This window comes from Erythrolamprus reginae, chromosome 1, assembly GCF_031021105.1.
Source record: "Erythrolamprus reginae isolate rEryReg1 chromosome 1, rEryReg1.hap1, whole genome shotgun sequence".
Lineage (NCBI taxonomy): Eukaryota > Metazoa > Chordata > Lepidosauria > Squamata > Dipsadidae > Erythrolamprus > Erythrolamprus reginae.
The window spans coordinates 13,167,626-13,188,072 of NC_091950.1; the positions used below are offsets into that span (position 1 = coordinate 13,167,626).

At 44.2% G+C, this 20,447-nt stretch overlaps 1 protein-coding gene across 1 annotated transcript; it reads left to right on the forward strand.

The window, feature by feature from the left end:
• The first annotated feature begins 780 nt into the window (after positions 1–780).
• On the forward strand, positions 781–19,671 carry LOC139163684 (mast cell protease 1A-like). The gene is made up of 5 exons (XM_070744643.1): positions 781–860; positions 7,238–7,385; positions 9,680–9,815; positions 13,432–13,683; positions 19,390–19,671. Exons 1-5 carry the CDS (start codon positions 803–805, stop codon positions 19,528–19,530), a joined length of 735 nt encoding a protein of 244 aa, XP_070600744.1. The 5' UTR covers positions 781–802; the 3' UTR covers positions 19,531–19,671.
• Positions 19,672–20,447: the final 776 nt, after the last annotated feature.

The window sequence follows — 20,447 nt, forward strand, 5'->3', positions numbered from 1 at the left end:
AAGACTGACGGCAGAAAAAGACCTCCTGGTCCATCTAGTCTGCCCTTATACTATTTTCTGTATTTTATCTTAGGATGGATATATGTTTCTCCCAGGCATGTTTAAATTCAGTTACTGTGGATTTATCTACCACGTCTGCTGGAAGTTTGTTCCAAGGATCTACTACTCTTTCAGTGAAATAATATTTTCTCACATTGCTTTTGATCTTTCCCCCAACTAACTTCAGATTGTGGCCCCTTGTTCTTGTGTTCACTTTCCTATTAAAAACACTTCCCTCCTGAACCTTATTTAACCCTTTAACATATTTAAATGTTTTGATCATGTCCCCCCTTTTCCTTCTGTCCTCCAGACTATACAGATTGAGGACCACTGGGACCACTTTCACCGGCTTATGCCAGAGTCGTTGCAGCTCGATTTTCAGATCTTGGTATTATTATTATTATTATTATTATTATTATTATTATTATTATTATTATTATTATTGGATTTTATATGTCCTACGACATGCTCTCGTAGGGCTATAGACTCCCTAAATGGGGTGTGGGTGCCACCCCTGCGGTCCAGGGATTGTGGGCTTCCAAATTTGGCGCATGACTTGACCTCTATCCAACCACACGGAGATAAAAAACTTTTTTTATCTGATTGCAGTTTAAGCGAGGATCTTCTTTGTGGAGGGCGTGAGAGGGCCATGGCAGCTTTGTGGGTGACGAGAGGCCGGCTTCTATTGCTTCTGAATATAAAGATGACAAGATCCCACAATCTGATCATTTGAGTGCCATCTTCCCTTGAAGCGATCCTCAAGATGGGAGATGTCCAACAGCTTCTTCTCTTCCTGTTGGTCTTCCCTCTCGCCCATCCAGGTAAGCAAAACCTCTAGGACAAGGAGAACAATCCACAATTAATTAAAAGCATCAACCAGTGGGATGGCTTTTCTCCAGAAGCTGTGGGGGCTCCAACACTGGAGGTTTTTAAGAAGATGTTGGATAACCATTTGGCTGAAGTGGTGTAGGGTTTCCTGATTGAGCAGGGGGTTGGACTAGAAGACCTCCAAGGTCCCTTCCAGCTGTTATTCTAAATCTTCTTCTTCTTGTGCGATATCCAACATTGGGCGTTGGCGATCATGTTGGCAATCCTAGGGATTGTTAGTTGGGGGAAGGATCAGAAGCAACGTGAGAAAATATTATTTGACTGAAAGACCCATTGAGGACTACTCATTGGGTCTGGTTTGTCAGCCAGTTGTTAAACCATCTAGGGGACACAATCTGAAGTTAGTTGGGGGAAAGATCAAAAGCAACATGAGAAAATTATTTTACTGAAAGAGTAGCAGATGCTTGGAACAAACTTCCAGCAGACGTGGTTGGTAAATCCACAGTCACTGAATTTAAACATGCCTGGGATAAACATATATCCATTGTAAGATAAAATACAGGAAATAGTATAAGGGCAGACTAGATGGACCAGGAGGTCTTTTTTTGCCATCAGTCTTCTATGTTTCTATGTTTCTATGTTGTGTTGTTATCTATCCCCATTTTCTTAAGCCTGGATCTCATTGGCCTTTCATATTTCCTTGGAGGATTAAGCGAAGGATGCCCTGTTTTTCTGGGTGTCCCATCATGGGTCTGAAATATTCTGACTTTCTCTTTTTTGGATTATTTCCCTTGGCTTTCTCAGGCAGTTTATCTCCTCCTCATTTCTGATATTGGTCAACCCAACTTATATCTTAACAGCTGCCTGTAAATCCACATTTCAAATGGCTGTCTGTCAGAGACCAACTCTTCACCCCATAAAGCAAGATAGAAAAGATATAGCATTTGACAAGCCAGATTTTCAATCTTATTCTGAATGCTAGAGGGATTCTAACACATGAACCCTCAGTCAGTTTTCTACATTTATATAATATATATATATTCATTCATTCATTCATTCATTCATTCATTCATACATTCATTCATTCATACATACATACATACATACATACATACATACATACATACATACATACATACATTCATTCTATAGGCCATTCTATAGGTGATCTATAGGCCTCCAGGGCAATCTGAGGAATATGACAACAAGATGGTGGATGAAATTACCCAAATGGCAGTAAAGGGAGATATTGTGGTTATGGGTGATTTCAACATGCCTGATGTTGACTGGAATATCCCCAGTGCCCTTACATGCAAAAGTAAGAATATAGTAGAGGCCTTTACAGGAGCAGCTCTGGCACAGCTGGTTAAGACACCAACTAGAGAGGAGAATATTCTAGATTTAGTTTTTACGAATGGGAATTGGGTTTCAGAGGTCAAGGTGGGAGAAAATTTAGGTTGCAGTGACCATCTATGTTTGTGGTTTGATATAAAAACTCATTGTGAGCAATCCTATAATGCAACCAAAGTATTGGATTTCAGAAAAACAAATTTTAATGCAATGGGGGAATATTTAGATAATGAATTAAAGGGGAGGGATAAAATGGCAGGAGCGAGCACCCAGTGGACTGTATTTAAAAAGGCCATCTTAAAAGCCACTGGACTGTATGTAAGACAAATAACTAAAGGTAAAAGGAAGAAGAAACCGCTATGGTTTAGCAATGATGTAAGGACTATAGTCAATGAAAAAAAGGCTGCCTATAGGAGGTATAAAGAGTCTGGAAGTATAGCTGATAGGGAGGTGTATAAAATGAGACAGAAGGAGGCGAAACAGATAATATATGCTGCTAAAGCCTCAAAAGAGGAAGAAATTGCCAAATCTCTAAAGAAGGGGGATAAAACCTTCTTCAGATATATTAGTGATAAGAAGAAGAAAAACTGCAGCATCACGAAGCTTAGTACCGGGAAAAATACATGCATTAATGGGAATACTGTAAGGAGATCGCTGACCATTTTAATAGCTACTTCTGTTCAGTTTTCTCAAAAGACACCTTACAAAATAATACTATAGAGGGATATAGCATTGCCTCCAACTGTACGGATTCAGCTCCAGTGATCTTAGAAGCCGATGTCTTAGAAGAACTTGAACGATTAAAGATAAATAAGGCAATGGGTCCAGATGGCATCCACCCCAGAGTTCTTAAAGAACTCAGATCTGTCATTGCTACCCCCCTGACTGATTTGTTTAACCAATCCTTGTTAACAGGAGATGTTCCTGAGGATTGGAGAATGGCAAGTGTTGTGCCTATCCACAAGAAGGGCAGTAGAGAAGAAGCTGGTAACTACAGGCCAGTTAGCTTGACATCAGTTGTCGTTAAAATGATGGAGACTCTACTGAAAAAGAGGATAAATCAGCACCTAAAAAACAATAAATTATTGGACCCAAATCAGCATGGCTTTACTGAAGGCAAATCATGTCAGACTAATCTCATTGATTTCTTTGACTATGTCACAAAGGTGTTGGATGAAGGTGGTGCTGTGGATATTGCCTACCTGGACTTCAGCAAAGCCTTTGATACGGTTCCACATAAAGAGCTGATAGATAAATTAGTGAAGATTGGACTTAATCCCTGGATAGTTCAATGGATTTGCAGCTGGCTGAAGCATAGACACCAGAGGGTTGTTGTGAATGGCGAGTATTCTGAGCAGAGTCAGGTTACAAGCGGTGTGCCACAAGGGTCTGTTCTGGGTCCTATTCTTTTTAATATGTTTGTGAGTGACATAGGGGAAGGTCTGGTAGGGAAGGTTTGCCTATTTGCCGATGACTCTAAAGTGTGCAATAGGGTTGATATTCCTGGAGGCGTCGGCAATATGGTAAATGATTTAGCTTTACTAGATAAATGGTCAAAGCAATGGAAACTGCAGTTTAATGTTTCCAAATGTAAAATAATGCACTTGGGGAAAAGGAATCCTCAATCTGACTATTGTATTGGCAGTTCTGTGTTAGCAAATACTTCAAAAGAAAAGGATTTAGGCGTAGTGATTTCTGACAGTCTCAAAATGGGTGAACAGTGCAGTCAGGCAGTAGGGAAAGCAAGTAGGATGCTTGGCTGCATAGCTAGAGGTATAACAAGCAGGAAGAGGGAGATTATGATCCCGCTATATAGAATGCTGGTGAGACCACATTTGGAATACTGTGTTCAGTTCTGGAGACCTCACCTACAAAAAGATATTGACAAAATTGAACGGGTCCAAAGACGGGCTACAAGAATGGTGGAAGGTCTTAAGTATAAAACGTATCAGGAAAGACTTAATGAACTCAATCTGTATAGTCTGGAGGACAGAAGGAAAAGGGGGGACATGATCGAAACATTTAAATATATTAAAGGGTTAAATAAGGTCCAGGAGGGAAGTGTTTTTAATAGGAAAGTGAACACAAGAACAAGGGGACACAATCTGAGGTTAGTTGGGGGAAAGATCAAAAGCAACATGAGAAAATATTATTTTACTGAAAGAGTAGTAGATCCTTGGAACAAACTTCCAGCAGACGTGGTAGATAAATCCACAGTAACTGAATTTAAACATGCCTGGGATAAACATATATCCATCCTAAGATAAAATACAGAAAATAGTATAAGGGCAGACTAGATGGACCATGGGGTCTTTTTCTGCCGCCAGACTTCTATGTTTCTATTCATTCATTCATACATACATACATACATTCATTCATTCATTCATTCATTCATTCATTCATTCATTCATTCATTCATTCATTCATACATTGATTCATTCATTCAATCAATTTCTATGCCACTCTTCTTCTAAGACTTGGGGCAGCTTATAACATATTGTAGCTAAGGTGGCACAGCAGGTAGAGTGCAGTACTGCAGGCCACTGAAGCTGACTGTAGTTCTGTAGGTCAGCGGTTCAAATCTCACCACCGGCTCAAGGTTGACTCAGCCTTCCGTCCTTCCGAGGTGGGTCAAATGAGGACCCGGATTGTGGGGGCAATAGGCTGGCTCTGTTAAAAAGTGCTATTGCTGACATGTTGTAAGCCGCCCTGAGTCTAAGGAGGACGGTGGCATTAAAAAAAATTGAATAAATGAATGAATGAATGAATGAATGAATGAATGAATAAATGAATAAATAAATAAATAAATGAATGAATGAGTGGATAGATGGATGGATGGATAAATAGATAGATAGATAGATAGATAGATGATAGATAAATAGATAAATAAATAGATAAATAGATAAATAGATAAATAGATAAATAGATAAATAGATAAATAGATAAATAGATAAATAGATAAATAGATAAATAAATAAATATTAGAGATCTACATTAAAACTGCATTCCAAAAACCCCACAGTTAAAACTAAACAAACACATTCACACGTCACGCATCCGACATTCATTCATTGGGCGGGGCAAGGTGTCAAAGTATATAATTATATTATAATTATATTATAACAGAGTTGGAAGGGACCTTGGAGGTCTTCTAGTCCAACCCCCTGCTTAGGCAGGAAACCCTACATATTTCAGACAGATGGTTATCCAACATCTTCTTTAAAACTTCCAGTGTTGGAACATTCACAACTTCTGAAGGCAAGCTGTTCCACGGATAAATTGTTCTAAATCTCTGGAAATTTTTTTCTTAGTTCTAAGTTGCTTCGCTCCTTCATTAATTTCCACCCATTGCTTCTTGTTCTACTGTCGGGTGCTTCGGAGAATAGGTTAACTCCCTCTTCTTTGTGGCAAACCCTGAGATATTGGAAGGCTGTTATCCTGTCTTCTCTGGTCCTTCTTTTCATTCAACTAGAGACATGCCCAGTTCTTGCAACCGTTCTTCATATGTTTTACCCCTCAGTCCCCTAATCATCTTTGTTTCTCTTCCCTGCACTTTTTCTAAAGTCTCAACATCCTTTTTACATCGTGGCAACGAAAACTAAATGCGGTATTCCAAGTGTGGCCTTAGAGGATAAAAAGTATATATTAAAAGCATTGTTAGGATTTTTTTTTCTCTAAATGTTTAAGGTAACAAAGAAATATCATTTGTTATTATTTTAGACACTGATTTTGGGGTGGTTTTTAACTGCTTTTGTTGTTTTTACTGTATGTTGGAGGGAAAAAAGAAAATTTTATTAAACCCCCCACACACACAAAAAAAAATAAGCAATGGGTGGAAACTAATCAAGGAGAGAAGCAACTTAGAACTAAGGAAAAATTTCCTGACAGTTAGAACAATTAATCAGTGGAACAGCTTGCCACCAGGGGTTGTGAATGCTCCAATATGGGAAGTTTTTAAGAAGATGTTGGATAACCATCTGTCTGAAATAGTGTGGGGCTTCCTGCCTAAGCAGGGGGGTGGACCAGAAGACCTCCAACATCCCTTCCAACTCTGCTGTTGTTGCTGTTAGCTGTTAAGTGAATCATTGCCATTGTTAACTCACTAACATAGAAGATTGAAACATAGAAGACTGACGGCAGAAAAAGACCTCATGGTCCATCTAGTCTGCCCTTATACTATTTCCTGTATTTTATCTTACAATGGATCTATGTTTATCCCAAGCATGTTTAAATTCAGTTACTGTAGATTTACCAACCACATCTGCTGGAAGTTTGTTCCAAGCATCTACTACTCTTTCAGTAAAATAATATTTTCTCACGCTGCTTCTGATCTTCCCTCCAACTAACCTCAGATTGTGTCCCCTTCTTTTTGTGTGTGTGTTCACTTTCCTATTAAAAACACTTCCGTCCTGAACTTTAACATATTTAAATCTTTCGATCATGTTCCCCCTTTCCCTTCTGTCCTCCAGACTCTACAGATTGAGTTCATGAAGTCTTTCCTGATACGTTTTATGCTTAAGACCTTCCACCATTCTTGTAGCCCGTCTTTGGACCCGTTCAATTTTATCCATCTCTTTTTGTAGGTGAGGTCTCCAGAACTGGACACAGGATTCCAAATGTGGTCTCACCAGCAGGATCACAACCTCCCTCTTCCTGCTTGTTATACCTCTAGCTATGCAGCCAAGGTGTAACAAGCAGGAAGAACTAACCTGGTTGCTAAGTGAATCCGTCTTCCCTGTTTAACTTTGCTCATCAGAAGATTGCAAAAGGGGATCACATGACCCGTATGAAGGGATCACGTGACCCTGCGACGGCCGTAAGGGTGAAGAGTGGTCCTAAGTTTTTTTTGTACTTTGTATATTGTATTGCTGTTGTTGTGAGCTGCCTGGAGTCTTTGGAGAGGGATGGCATACAAATCTAATAAAACGTAAACTTCAGCCTCGTCGTAATTTTGAACGGTCACTGAACAACGTGCTGTAACCCACACTGGCAACGCAACACTCCTCCAATTCTCTCGCAGGTCCGCTGAAGAGTGGGATTATCGGGGGTCGCGAAGCCGTGCCCCATTCCAGGCCCTACATGGCGGCCTTGAAGTCCGAAGGCTCCTTCATCTGTGGAGGGTTTCTGGTGGCTCCGCAGTGGGTGATGACGGCAGCGCACTGCATGGAGTAAGTGAAGCCCCCCCCCCCCCGATGGTCCAGCTTTACCGGTGCAGCGGTAGGGAGGACGGGGAGGGGCTGAACAGGGCCAAGAGTGGCGGTTGAAGGAAGTGGTGGGTTGTCCACAAAGTACAGGGGAAATGGTGGCATTGCAGAAGGAATAATGGAATTTGTGGTGCTCTAAGCAGAGAGTTGGGTTAGGTGACCTTTTTGGGGTGCTTTTGAGGGAGGGGAGGGAGAGGAAGGGAGAGGGAAAGGGAAAGAAAGGGGAGATAAATGATAGGAAAGAGGAGGAGGGTGGGGAGGAGAAGGAGAAGGGGAACAGGAGAGGCAGGAAGAAGAGGAGGAATAGGAGGGATGAAAGAGAGAGAGAAGGGAGGGAGAGAAGGAGGGGAGGGGGGAGAGAAAGAGATTGAAATATGAGATAAAGATAGGAAGGAGGAGGAGGAGGAGGAGGAAGGAGGAGGAGGAAGAGGAGGAAGGAGGAGGAGGAGGAGGAGGAGCAGGAGCAGGAGGAGAAGGAGGAGAAGGAGAAGGAGGAAGAGAAGGGATGAAAGAAAGAGAGAAGGGAGGGAGGGAAGGAGGAAGGAAGGAAAGAAAGAAAGAAACAGAGAAACAAAGAAACAAAGAAGAAAGGAAGAAAGAAAGAAGAAAGAAAGAAGGAAGGAAGGAAGATGCAAAAGGAAAAGGAAGTACAGTAAAAGGATAAAGTAGAGAAGGGTGAAACCTTGTTAAGCTTTGAGATGGTGAGAATAACTTGCTAGCAAGTTGTGTGTGTGTGTGTGTGTGTGTGTGTGTGTGGTTTGTTTCTGTTAAATCACCCTGGTATTCCCAATTATGGGAGGGAGCATACTGTTTCCTTTTTGCCTCTTGGCCCCTACAGGGGCCATCCAGGCAGTTAATCTTATAGCCGACAAACTGTATTTCATATGTGTAACATTTTTTTGCTGATGTTGAAAATGCTGCAAAAGCAAAGAATTAAAACTGGATACAAAAAAAAGAAGAGGAAGGGAAAAGAGAAAAGGAAGAGAATAAGAAGGAGAGAAGGGTAAGGGACAGCAAAGGGTTGGATTAGATGACCTGCAAGGTCCCTTCCAACTCGAATAATAAATGATAAATAGATAGATTGGATGGATGGATGGATGGATGGATGGATGGATGGATGGATGGATGAATGGATGGATGGATGGATGGAGAGAGAGAGAGAGATGAGAGAGATGAGAGAGAAATGATAGATAGACAGACAGACAGACAGACAGATAGATAGATATAGAGAGAGAGATGAGATGAGAGAGAAATGATAGATAGATAGATAGATAGATAGATAGATAGATAGAGATGAGATGAGAGAGAAATGATAGATAGATAGATAGATAGATAGATAGATAGATAGATAGAAAGATAGATAGATAGATGATAGATAGATAGATAGATAGATAGATAGATAGATAGATAGATATAGAGAGAGAGATGAGAAGAGAGAGAAATGATAGATAGATAGATAGATAGATAGAGAGAGAGAGAGAGAGATGAGATGGGAGAGAAATGATAGATAGGTAGGTAGGTAGGTAGGTAGATAGATATAGAGAGAGAGATGAGAAGAGAGAGAAATGATAGATAGATAGATAGAGAGAGAGAGAGAGAGATGAGATGAGAGAGAAATGATAGATAGATAGGTAGGTAGGTAGGTAGATAGATATAGAGAGAGAGATGAGATGAGAGAGAAATGATAGATAGAGAGAGAGAGAGAGAGATGAGATGAGAGAGAAATGATAGATAGATAGAGAGAGAGAGAGATGAGATGAGAGAGAAATGATAGATAGATAGGTAGGTAGGTAGGTAGGTAGGTAGATAGATATAGAGAGAGAGATGAGAAGAGAGAGAAATGATAGATAGATAGATAGAGAGAGAGAGAGAGAGATGAGATGAGAGAGAAATGATAGATAGATAGATAGGTAGGTAGGTAGATAGATAGATAGATATAGAGAGAGAGATGAGATGAGAGAGAAATGATAGATAGATAGAGAGAGAGAGAGAGAGAGATGAGATGAGAGAGAAATGATAGATAGATAGAGAGAGAGAGATGAGATGAGAGAGAAATGATAGATAGAAAGAAAGAAAGAAAGAAAGAAAGAAAGAAAGAAACCAGGGAAAGCCAAACATAGTGAAAGAGAGAAGACAGGAGAGAAGGAAAGAGCAGGCAGAAGAGGGAAAGGAAGAAGGAAAGTAAGGAGAGAAAGGAAAGAGAGAGAAGGAGAGAGGAAAATGGCTTTTTAACCCCCCCTGGATGCTTTTCCCCCCAGTGAATTTACTGTGGTGTTGGGAGCGCACGACCTTCATGCTGTCGAAGAATCCCAGCAAATGTTCGGCGTGGAGTCGTACCACATGCATCCCAACTACAATGACGTGGTCATTTCCCACGATATCCTTCTGCTAAAGGTAATTTATTCCAGCTGGTGACTGCACTCCCCCAATTGACCCTTTCTTCCCCAACCGCCTCAGATCACAAAATGCCACCAGCTGCCTCTTGAAGGGAACAATGGGGCCCTGTAAGATTCTTGCCCCTCCACATGGACTAGCAACTTGAGTTTTGGCCCTTTGGCCCTAAAAACCCTTTGGTTTTTTAAAATGCCCATCCAGAAACGCAAAACTCAACCCGGATAAGACGGAGTGGCTGTGGGTTCTGCCTCCCAAGGACAATTCCATCTGTCCGTCCATTACCCTGGGGGGGGGAATTACTGACCCCCTCAGAGAGGGTCCGCAACTTGGGCGTCCTCCTCGATCCACAGCTCACATTAGAAAACCATCTCTCAGCTGTGGCGAGGGGGGCGTTTGCCCAGGTTCGCCTGGTGCACCAGTTGCGGCCCTATCTGGACCGGGACTCATTGCTCACAGTCACTCATGCCCTCATCACCTCGAGGTTCGACTACTGTAATGCTCTCTACATGGGGCTACCTTTGAAAAGTGTTCGGAAACTTCAGATCGTGCAGAATGCAGCTGCGAGAGCAGTCATGGGCTTACCCAGGTATGCCCATGTTTCACCATCACTCCGCAGTCTGCATTGGCTGCCGATCAGTTTCCGGTCACAATTCAAAGTGTTGGTTATGACCTTTAAAGTCCTTCATGGCATCGGACCAGAATACCTCCGAGACCGCCTTCTGCCGCACGAATCCCAGCGACCGATTAGGTCCCACAGAGTGGGCCTCCTCCGGGTCCCGTCAACTAAACAATGTCGGTTGGCGGGCCCCAGGGGGAGAGCCTTCTCTGTGGCGGCACCGACTCTCTGGAACCAACTCCCCCCGGAGATCAGAACTGCCCCTACTCTTCCTGCCTTCCGTAAACTCCTCAAAACCCACCTTTGCCGTCAGGCATGGGGGAACTAAACATCTCCCCCTGGGCACATTTAATTTATACATGGTATGCCTGTGTGTGTGTCTGTTAGTATATGGGGTTTTTTTAAATCTTTAAATATTTTAATTAATTGAATTATTTATGATTTGTTTTATACTTGTTGTGAGCCGCCCCGAGTCTTCGGAGAGGGGCGGCATACAAATCCAAATAATAAAATAAATAAATAAATAAAACTAACTTTGGTTGCCAGTTTTAAAGAAAGGGAAGTGAAATTCTTCCAAAGTTTGAGGTTCTTTATCGTCATGCTGCTTGTAAGAGTCATTTCTTGATATATTTCTAGATTCTAGATTCCTATAGAGGCCCCACGGAGGTTTCTCCCTGCCTTTTCTGGCACTGTTTCCTCCCAGGAGACTCCTATAGAGGCTCCACAGAGGCTTCTCCCTGCCTTTTCTGGCACTGTTTCCTCCCAGGAGATTCCTAGAGAGGCCCCACAGAGGTTTCTCCCTGCCTTTTCTGGCACTGTTTCCTCCCAGGAGATTCCTATAGAGGCTCCACAGAGGCTTCTCCCTGCCTTTTCCAGCCCTGTTTCCTCCCAGGAGATTCCTAGAGAGGCCCCACAGAGGTTTCTCCCTGCCTTTTCTGGCACTGTTTCCTCCCAGGAGATTCCTATAGAGGCCCCACAGAGGCTTCTCCCCACCTTTTCCAGCCCTGTTTCGTCCCAGGAGATTCCTAGAGAGGCCCCACGGAGGTTTCTCCCTGCCTTTTCTGGCACTGTTTCCTCCCAGGAGATTCCTATAGAGGCCCCACAGAGGCTTCTCCCTGCCTTTTCCAGCACTGTTTCCTCCCAGGAGATTCCTAGAGAGGCCCCACTGAGGCTTCTCCCTGCCTTTTCCAACACTGTTTCCTTCCGGGAGATTCCTGGAGAGGCCCCACAGAGGCTTCTCCCCACCTTTTCCAGCCCTGTTTCGTCCCAGGAGATTCCTAGAGAGGCCCCACAGAGGTTTCTCCCTGCCTTTTCCAGCACTGTTTCCTCCCAGGAGATTCCTAGAGAGGCCCCACAGAGGTTTCTCCCTGCCTTTTCTGGCACTGTTTCCTCCCAGGAGATTCCTATAGAGGCCCCACAGAGGCTTCTCCCTGCCTTTTCCAGCACTGTTTCCTCCCAGGAGATTCCTAGAGAGGCCCCACAGAAGCTCCTCCCTGCCTTTTCCAGCACTGTTTCCTTCCGGGAGATTCCTGGAGAGGCCCCACAGAGGCTTCTCCCCACCTTTTCCAGCCCTGTTTCGTCCCAGGAGATTCCTATAGAGGCCCCACAGAGGCTTCTCCCTGCCTTTTCCAGCACTGTTTCCTCCCAGGAGATTCCTAGAGAGGCCCCACTGAGGCTTCTCCCTGCCTTTTCCAACACTGTTTCCTCCCAGGAGATTCCTAGAGAGGCCCCACAGAAGCTCCTCCCTGCCTTTTCCAGCACAGTTTCCTTCCGGGAGATTCCTGGAGAGGCCCCACAGAGGCTTCTCCCCACCTTTTCAAGCCCTGTTTCGTCCCAGGAGATTCCTAGAGAGGCCCCACAGAGGTTTCTCCCTGCCTTTTCCAACACTGTTTCCTCCCAGGAGATTCCTAGAGAGGCCCCACAGAAGCTCCTCCCTGCCTTTTCCAGCACTGTTTCCTCCCGGGAGATTCCTGGAGAGGCCCCACAGAGGCTTCTCCCCACCTTTTCCAGCCCTGTTTCCTTCCAGGAGATTCCTAGAGAGGCCCCACAGAGGCTTCTCCCTGCCTTTTCCAGCACTGTTTCCTCCCAGGAGATTCCTAGAGAGGTCCCACTGAGGCTTCTCCCTGCCTTTTCCAACACTGTTTCCTCCCAGGAGATTCCTAGAGAGGCCCCACAGAAGCTCCTCCCTGCCTTTTCCAGCACAGTTTCCTTCCGGGAGATTCCTGGAGAGGCCCCACAGAGGCTTCTCCCCACCTTTTCAAGCCCTGTTTCGTCCCAGGAGATTCCTAGAGAGGCCCCACAGAGGTTTCTCCCTGCCTTTTCCCACACTGTTTCCTCCCAGGAGATTCCTAGAGAGGCCCCACAGAGGTTTCTCCCTGCCTTTTCCAACACTGTTTCCTCCCAGGAGATTCCTAGAGAGGCCCCACAGAGGTTTCTCCCTGCCTTTTCCAACACTGTTTCCTCCCAGGAGATTCCTAGAGAGGCCCCACAGAAGCTCCTCCCTGCCTTTTCTGGCACTGTTTCCTCCCGGGAGATTCCTGGAGAGGCCCCACAGAGGCTTCTCCCCACCTTTTCCAGCCCTGTTTCCTTCCAGGAGATTCCTAGAGAGGTCCCACAGAGGCTTCTCTCCACCTCTAAGGTTCAGGAGGGAAGGGTTTTCAATAGGAAAATGAACACAAGAACAAGGGGACACAATCTGAGATTAGTTGGAGGAAAGATCAGGAGCAATGTGAGAAAATATTATTTTCCTGAAAGAGCAGTAGATGCTTGGAACAAACATCCAGCAGACGTGGTTGGTAAATCCACAGGAACTGAATTTAAACATGCCTGGGATAAACATAGATCCATCCTAAAATAAAATACAGGAAATAGTATAAGGGCAGACTAGATGGACCATGAAGTCTTTTTCTGCCATCAATCTTCTCTGTTTCTATTTCATAATTTTATCTTTCTTTCACCCAATTGTTAATTCTGTCCTTTCTTTTCTTTCCTTTTAATCAGCTGTCTCATCCTGCCATCCTCAACAAATACGTCCAGCTCATACCGTTGCCTAAGTTGGATAAAGAAGTCCCGGATGGGACCCTGTGTACTACACCAGGATGGGGCATGATTGACCAGTTAGAAAGGTCGTTTAAACTTTACGAAACCAACATCACCATCTACAATCGCCGAAAATGCATGAAATTCTATCCAGAACTTGATGAAGCCATGATCTGTGCGGGGAGCTTCCATCAACTCCGGGATACAAGCCAGGTTAGGAAGCAAAGGAGGGGTGGGCGGGTCCATTTTAAAGGGTTGGGAGAGGTTTTTTTAATTTGGTCTAATGCAGGGGTGAAATCTACTTTCTGTATTGTATTTGTTTGTTTTGTCAAGTACGTATTGGGGGTGTTCTGCCGGGCTCTCTGGTAGGAGCCTCCCGAAAATTCAAGGGTATAAATGTCAGACACACACACACACGTTTGAAAATTCAAACAATGTTCTTTATTGTTGGCAGTTCTGTGTCAGAAGAGAAGGATTTAGGGGTAGTGATTTCTGACAGTCTCAAGATGGGTGAGCAGTGTGATCGGGCGGTAGGAAAAGCAAGTAGGATGCTTGGCTGCATAGCTAGAGGTATAACAAGCAGGAAGAGGGAGATTGTGATCCCCTTATACAGAGCGCTGGTGAGACCACATTTGGAATACTGTGTTCAGTTCTGGAGGCCTCACCTACAAAAAAATATTGACAAAATTGAACGGGTCCAAAGACGGGCTACAAGAATGGTGGAAGGTCTTAAGCATAAAACGTATCAGGAAAGACTTCATGAACTCCATCTGTATAGTCTGGAGGACAGAAGGGAAAGGGGGGACATGATCGAAACATTTAAATATGTTAAAGGGTTAAATAGGGTTCAGGAGGGAAGTGTTTTTAATAGATAAGTGAACACAAGAACAAGGGGACATAATCTGAAGTTAGTTGGGGGAAAGATCAAAGACAACATGAGAAAATATTATTTTACTGAAAGAGTAGTAGATCCTTGGAACAAACTTCCAGCAGACGGGGTTGGTAAATCCACAGTCACTGAATGTAAACATGCCTGGGATAAACATATATCCATTGTAAGATAAAATACAGGAAATAGTATAAGGGCAGACTAGATGGACCATGAGGTCTTTTTCTGCTGTCAGTCTTCTATGTTTCTATGTTTATCCCAAAATTCAAAAGAAACAAAGCACCCTTGTTGTATTGCAAAGAGCACTCTTCCCAAAACAACTGGGTAGTCTGTACAATTTCCCTTAAGCAGTCATTAAGTACTTAGCTAGCAGCTGTGAAGAAACTTCACACCCCTTCTTCTTCCAACGAAGTGAGACACACACACACATACACACACACACGTTGCTCTGCTTTGGTTTCAAAGGTGTGAAAAATCAACAAAGTTCAGAAAACAGCAACACAGGATTCCTGAAGAACTGCGATCAGATACTCTTCCACAACGGCCAAACCCACACGCTGCTATTTATAGCAGCAGCCCTAATTACTGGAGCCCCACCCAAACACAGGTGGCCTCTCTTTTCTCCTGTAATATGTCCTTACTTGGTCTCTTCTACGCATAATTCTGCGCTAGCGTGGGTCCAAGACGTCTTCATCTGAATCAATGGAAGATAAGGGAGATTGACTGTCTGGGCTGTGTGCCAAGCCCCCCTCTGCCGAGTCACTCCCACCTTCTTCTTCATCAGAGGAAACTAAACTCTGAACTGACTCTGTCGGCAATAACACAGGCCTGTGACATGTTGAAGTTTCCCCTGCATCCACTTCCACATTCCCTGGGGCAGGAGCTGGGCCAGAGCCAACCACAACAGGTGGTATACAAAGATATAACAATATTCATTTACATGATACTAGTAAAAAAGAAACACTAGGACAGGGGAGGGAAAGTACATCCCTTAGTGACCTCTTAGGAATCAGGAGAGGTCAACAGTAGATAGTCTAAGGGTAAAGTTTTGGGGGTTAGGTAATGATACTACAGAGTCAGGTAGTGAGTTCCATGCATCAACTACTTGGTTACTAAAGTCGTATTTCCTGCAGTCGAATTTAGAGCGGTTTACTTTAAGTTTGTATCTGTTGTGTGCTGGTGTGTTGTTGTGGTTGAAGCTGTAGTAGTCATTGACGGGAAGGATATTGTAGCAGATGACTTTATGGTAGCAGATTTTATGGGCTATGTTTAGGTTGTTTATTTATTTATTTATTTATTTATTATTTATTTATTTGTCCAATACACAATACATATTGAAGAGAATAGGCATGTAGTAATATATACAGTGGTACCTTGTCATACGAACCCCTCGTCGTACAAACTTTTCAAGATACGAACCCGGGGTTCGGGGTTTTTTTGCCTTTTTTAATTTATTTATTATTTATTTATTTATTGGATTTGTATGCCGCCCCTCTCCGTGGACTCGGGGCAGCTAACAACAGTGATAAAAACGGCATGTAACAATCCAATACTAAAACAACTAAAAAACCCTTATTTATAAAACCAAACATACATACAAACATACCATGCATAAATTGTAGAGGCCTAGGGGGAAAGGATACCTCAGGATACCATCCTAAGATAAAATACAGAAAATAGTATAAGGGCAGACTAGATGGACCATGAGGTCTTTTTCTGCCGTCAGACTTCTATGTTTCTATGTTTCTATGTTTCAGTTCCCCCATGCCTGATGGCAGAGGTGGGCTTTAAGGAGCTTACGAAAGGCAAGGAGGGTGGGGGCAATTCTTATCTCTGGGGGGAGTTGGTTCCAGAGGGCCGGGGCCGCCACAGAGAAGGCTCTTCCCCTGGGTCCCGCCAAACGACATTGTTTAGTTGACGGGACCCGGAGAAGGCCAACTCTGTGGGACCTAACTGGTCGTTGGGATTCGTGCGGCAGAAGGCGGTCCCGGAGATAATCTGGTCCGGTGCCATGAAGGGCTTTATAGGTCATAACCAACAGTTTGAATTGTGACCGGAAACTGATTGGCAACCAATGCAGACTGCGGAGTGTTGGTGTGACATGGGCATACTTAGGGAAGCCCATGATTGCTCTCGCAGCTGCATTCTGCATGATCTGAAGTTTCCGAACACTCTTCAAAGGTAGCCCAATGTAGAGAGCATTACAGTAGTTGAACCTCGAGGTGATGAGGGCATGAGTGACTGTGAGCAGTGACTCCCGGTCCAGATAGGGCTGCAACTGGTGCACCAGGCGAATCTGGGCAAACATCCCCTTTGCCACAGTTGAAAGATGTTTCTCTAATGTGAGCTGTGGATCGAGGAGGACGCCCAAGTTGCGGACCCTCTCTGAGGGGGTTAGTGATCCCCCCCCCAGGGTAATGGACGGACAGATGGAATTGTCCTTCGGAGGCAAAACCCACAGCCACTCCATCTTATCAGTCCAGAATGCAGCCGCGTGAGCGGTATCGGGCCTCCCGTGGTATGCCCATATCTCAGCATCACTCCGCGGACTGCACTGGCTGCCGATTGGTTTCCGGACACAATTCAAAGTGCTGGTTATGACCTATAAAGCCCTACATGGCATAGGACCAGAATACCTTCGAGACTGTCTTCTGCCGCATAAATCCCAGTGTCCGGTGAGGTCCCACAGAGTGGGTCTTCTCAGGGTCCCGTCAGCCAGACAATGCCGGCTGGCGGGGCCTAGGGGAAGAGCCTTCTCTGTGAAGGCCCCGGCCCTTTGGAACCAGCTCCCCCCCAGAGATTAGCACTGCCCCTACCCTCCTTGCTTTCCGAAAAAGTTTGAAAACTCATTTTTGGTGCCAGGCCTGGGGCACTAGATCTCCCGCACCTGACCAATGGATGTATTTAGAGTGAACTATTGAGTAAATGATAAATTGAATGTTTTTTAAGTTTCTAGGATCTTTTAAAGTCTTTTAATTGTAATTAATTGAATCAAATTGTTTTACTGTGTATTCTATGTTTGTTGTGAGCCGCCCCCAGTCCACAGAGAGGGGGTGGCATACAAATCCAATTAATAATAATAATAATAATGATCATTAGCACCTAGCTGGGGCTGGGGGTGGGGGAGGAGAAGCTACATATGGAGTATAAGAGGCACCTAAATTTGCAGCCTCTTTCAGGGAGGAAAAAGGTGCGTTTTGTACTCCGAAAAATATGGTACCTTCCGCTACGCACTCGCTGTGGTCACATTCAATTTTTGACTCTCTGCACATATGCAGAAGAATAGAATAGAATAGAATAGAATAGAATAGAATAGAAGAATAGAATAGAATAGAATAGAATAGAATAGAATAGAATGTTTATGTTGTTTATGTTTATTTAGATTTGTATGCCGCCCCTCTCCGCAGACTTGGGGCGGCTCACAACAGAATAACAAAAAACAATTACAGCAAATCTAAATTTCTACTAAAAACATTTTAAAAACCCCATTTTCTAAACACACATACATACACACATACCATTCATAAATTGTATATGCCCGGGGGAGATGTCTCAATTCCCCCATGCCTGACGACACAGGTGGGTCTTAAGGAGCTTACGAAAGGCAAGGAGAGTGGGGGCAGTTCTAATCTCCGGGGGGAGTTGGTTCCAGAGGGTCGGGGCCGCCACAGAGAAGGCTCTTCTCCTGGGGCCCGCCAACCGACATTGTTTAGTTGACGGGACCCGGAGAAGGCTCACTCTGTGGGACCTAATCGGTCGCTGGGATTCGTGCGACAGCAGGCGGTCTCGGAGATATTCTGGTCCAGTGCCATGAAGGGCTTTAAAGGTCATAACCAACACTTTGAATTGTGACCGGAAGTTGATCGGCAACCAATGCAGACTGCGGAGTGTTGGTGAGACATGGGCATACCTAGGCAAGCCCATGACTGCTCTCGCAGCTGCATTCTGCACGATCTGAAGTTTCCAAACACTTTTCAAAGGTAGCCCCATGTAGAGAGCGTTACAGTAGTCGAACCTCGAGGTGATGAGGGCATGAGTGACTGTGAGCAGTGAGTCCCAGTCCAGATAGGGCCGCAACTGGTGCACCAGGCGAACCTGGGCAAACGCCCCCCTCGCCACAGCTGAAAGAATAGAATAGAATAGACCCAGGAAGGAGAGCGCGGGAAACACAAAGCAAATTGTCACCCCAGCGAGTGACACTGGTAAGGTTGCAAGTCGAGGACTTAACAGTTCACTTGAACTATGATGATCATTCAAGCCACTCCCACCTGATCACAGGGCTGGCAAGCCAGTCACATGACCATTAAGCCACACCCACAAAATAAGCCACACCCACAGTGTGGCAGTAAAAAGTTTGGTTGCCCATTACTGTTTCCAATAGGAACCCAATAATGGCCTCCAACCTTAGCAACTTTAAGACTTATGGACTTCAACTCCCAGAATGCTTATTAGACTTATTATTCTAGGTTTAATTGTGGACTTCAATTCTGGGAGTTGAAGTCCACAAATCTTAAAGTTGCCAAGGTTGGAGACTCCCTGCTTTGGAGAATGAACTCAATCTGTCTAGTCTGGAGGACAGAAGGAAAAGGGGGGACATGATTGAAACATTTAAATATGTTAAAGGGTTAAATAAGGTCCAGGAGGGAAGTGTTTTTAATAGGAAAGTGAACACAAGAACAAGGGGACACAATCTGAAGTTAGTTGGGGGGAAGATCAAAGGCAACATGAGAAAATATTATTTTACTGAAAGAGTAGTAGATCCTTGGAACAAACTTCCAGCAGACGTGCTAGATAAATCCACAGGAACTGAATTTAAACATGCCTGGGATAAACATATATCCATCCTAAGATAAAATACAGAAAGTAGTATAAGGGCAGACTAGATGGACCATGAGGTCTTTTTCTGCCATCAGACTTTTATGTTTCTATGAGAATAGCTTGGGACCTGGGACCTGGGAAAAATGAATTTTTGCAGAAATCCACCTACGCCTTCTGGTTCCAGCCGTTTCCTTCGCTTTCCTCTTTTCTAGGGAGATTCCGGGGGTCCCATGGTGTGTCGAGGAGTCGTGGAAGGCATCGTTTCTTTTGGCAACCGAATCCCTCCAGGTGTCTATTCCCGCATAGCCGACTTCCTTCCTTGGATCAAGCACATCATGAAATCGAATGAGTGAGACCAAAAAATGGAGCAATTCCCTCCCCCCCCCCATTTTTTTTAAAAAAAGAAGCTTTAGCTGCCCTATGGGGGCCAGACCTTGCAATTTCTCGTCCTTCGCGTTTCAATGTTTGAAAAAATAATATCAATAAAGCAATGCAGCATCAGATTGTCGGAGTCAATATGCCACCGTCTATATACCGCTTCAAGAGGGCTGGCAAACACTGGGAAGCATATATGTATATATATATGTACAGGGGTGGGCAGCAGGCAGGACGGAGTGGAAGGCAGTTCCACCAGCAGAAATGAAGATGTGTGCACAGCTCCAGCTGATCGGCGGCTGTCACTTCCTGGATTACTGGTCTTGGCTCATGTTCTGCCGGCGTGTTTCAACCGCCCGTAATTACAGGGTAATTAGTCCAGGAAGACACACACTACACGATAAAAGGAAAACCCAAAAGTTTTTATAAACAGAAAAACAGAAACAGCTCCCTTTTTAAATGTCAAAGGGATTTTCTGGTACACACAAGACACCGGTTAAATGCAATCCAATTGCTCACCCAATAACTGGGAAATTGAGTCCAATTCTAAAGTCCAGAGAGTCCACACACAATCTTGAACAGCACAAAAACCACAATCTTGATGAAACAATGAATCAGATAAACTGCCATGAGGCTAAAACACCAGGCTGCACTTTTATCTGTAGCACTAATTACAGCAGCCCCACCCAACCACAGGTGGCCTCATTTTCTCTTGTAATAATCCTTCAGTTGTTGTCCCCTATGCATCACTCTATGCATGCGTGGATGTGTCATTAATTCTTGTTCAGAATCCAAGGATGATACAGATGATTGATCTCCTCCTGGGCTGTCTGCCAAACTCCCCTCTTCTCTGTCACTCATACTTCCTTGGTCAGAGGAGGCTTCGTCGGCAGAT